General features: G+C 51.5%; 1 protein-coding gene across 1 annotated transcript in view; it reads right to left on the reverse strand.

Moving 5' to 3' along the window:
- The window catches only part of HECA (HECA ribonucleoprotein granule regulator), a 40,985-nt gene extending 40,635 nt beyond the window's left edge, over positions 1 to 350 (reverse strand). The window contains exon 1 of the mRNA XM_007467603.1: positions 3 to 350. Within this exon, the coding sequence (XP_007467665.1) occupies positions 3 to 350 (348 nt within the window). The remainder of the gene's footprint in view (positions 1 to 2) is intronic.
- Between the last annotated feature and the right edge of the window lie 1,580 nt (positions 351 to 1,930).

Raw genomic sequence — 1,930 nt, forward strand, 5'->3', positions numbered from 1 at the left:
GCGGGCCGGCGGCTCCTCTGGCGCCCGTCTAGCCGCGCGGCCCGCGCCGCGCCATCCCGGCCGCCGCGCCCTCCCCGGCTTCCTGGAGCCGGCGCGCGGCCACCCGAGGCTCGCAGCCGCGCGGGCGCCGCGGGCTCGGGGCGCAAGCTAGACGCTCCCGAGCCGGAGGGAAAAGGCGGGTCTCGGGCTTGTTTTGATTCGGCTTCGCTGACACGCTCTGGCCACGCCCCCTCCCGTGACGACACTGGGGATTCGGCCTGGCCGCGCCCACCAGGTGACCTCACGGTAGCCCGGCCCGCCCGCGTGGCGTCACGCCCCGCGCTGAGCCGGCCACCTTGGAGTGACGTCATCGGGGCGCCCTCACTCCCGGGGCCCTGCCGCACCCCGGCGCCTGCGGACCGACCTTCCTGAAATGGCCCCGAACGCCAATTCAATGGCATCTGGAGTTAGTCGGGGGCCTCCTGACCTTCATGCAACTGAGGCTTAGAACAATATGGCCTGGGAAAAATAGGCGGGCGACCAGAACAGGAATGGAAAGCAGAGGTTTTCTAATTAATCATCCATCGAAAGGCTTTGCCATTCAGAAACAATCGTAGATTCAGAAATTAAAGAAATAGAGTTGAGTTCCTAGACAATGGGAAAGCACAGCAGAGTCCGTGAATGGAAGGCCGTCACAGCCTAGTGGTGAAACCGCTCACTCAAACAGGACCCACCATTCACGGATGTTACTGAACATCGCCTGGGACCAAGAAGCAGGTAGTGCCTGGAGGGGAAACCCAATCCCCTTGGATAGGACTGAGTTGTCCTGAAAGATAGGTGGCCACTGTTGTGAGCAGGTGGAGATTAGAAGGTGACACCTGTGATAAGGTAGTGACTTGAGGGGCAGGGGACCCTGGGAAAAGTTTCACATGGTCTCTTTTTCTGAAGCTCTTTTTCTGCTTTATGGAAAACCAGCTCTTTCCCAACCCTCCGGTCTCAGCTCAAACACATCACTTCCTTCATGATGATATAACTGACACACCTCCCCAGAAGAGCTCAGAAGTATCACCTCATCCATCTCTAATTATGTTGTCAAAGTATAAGTTTACTTATTTCCTGTCTATCTGCTTCTCAAATGAAAGCTCCATAGGTAGGAGATATTATGTGTCTTGGGCACCCCAGCAGACACCTAGCATATATTTGTTGAGTGCATAAATTAAGTACTCTCCCCATAAACTATGGAGCGAAAACTATGTTAGCTGACAATTTACAGTTCTCCCTTCCTATATAGTGTGATCTTCTTTAATTAACCCAGCTCTCCAGTAAAGAATCTTAGGCTGTGTTCTGAAGCCTAAAGAGGTAGACAGGGAGGTACCCGCCCTGTGCCCACCTAATGGGGAGACTCTGACTGGGAACTCTGGGCATTTATAGCAGAGTCTGTTCCAGAGCCTGGAGCTACAGGAAAGAGCACTGGATACTCAGGAGCAATTGGTGGTTGGACTTTTCAGTAGGGAAGTGATGAATCTTTTACTTCCCTAATTTTGTTTGAGGAAAGTGACTCTTTATAGAGGGCCACCTCATAGTTATAATAGATATTTTGTGCCTATACTTTCATGTCTATTTCTCTCCCACCCCAACTCCCCTAAGCACTAGAAGAGCCTGGATTGTCTATCTTTCTAACTAATTCTGCAGAGTCTAGCATAAAGCCTGACCCACAGTTAGTGTTGAATAAAATTTTGTTGAATGGAGGATGCCTAAAGCATTCTTCTTCTGGATATATTTTTCTGAACCTTAAAGTCTCAGCTAAATCATCAATTCTCTAGGAAGCCTTCTCTGATACTCCAAAGTTAGATTCATCCTCATGTGCTCCCTGTACCTTGCCCACCACAAGAGCTTGCACACACAGTATTGAAATTGCCTATTTACTTGTCTCTTGTCTGGGCCCCCACTA

The sequence above is a fragment of the Lipotes vexillifer genome, unplaced genomic scaffold (assembly GCF_000442215.2).
Source record: "Lipotes vexillifer unplaced genomic scaffold, Lipotes_vexillifer_v1.1 scaffold569, whole genome shotgun sequence".
NCBI classification, from domain to species: Eukaryota; Metazoa; Chordata; class Mammalia; order Artiodactyla; family Lipotidae; genus Lipotes; species Lipotes vexillifer.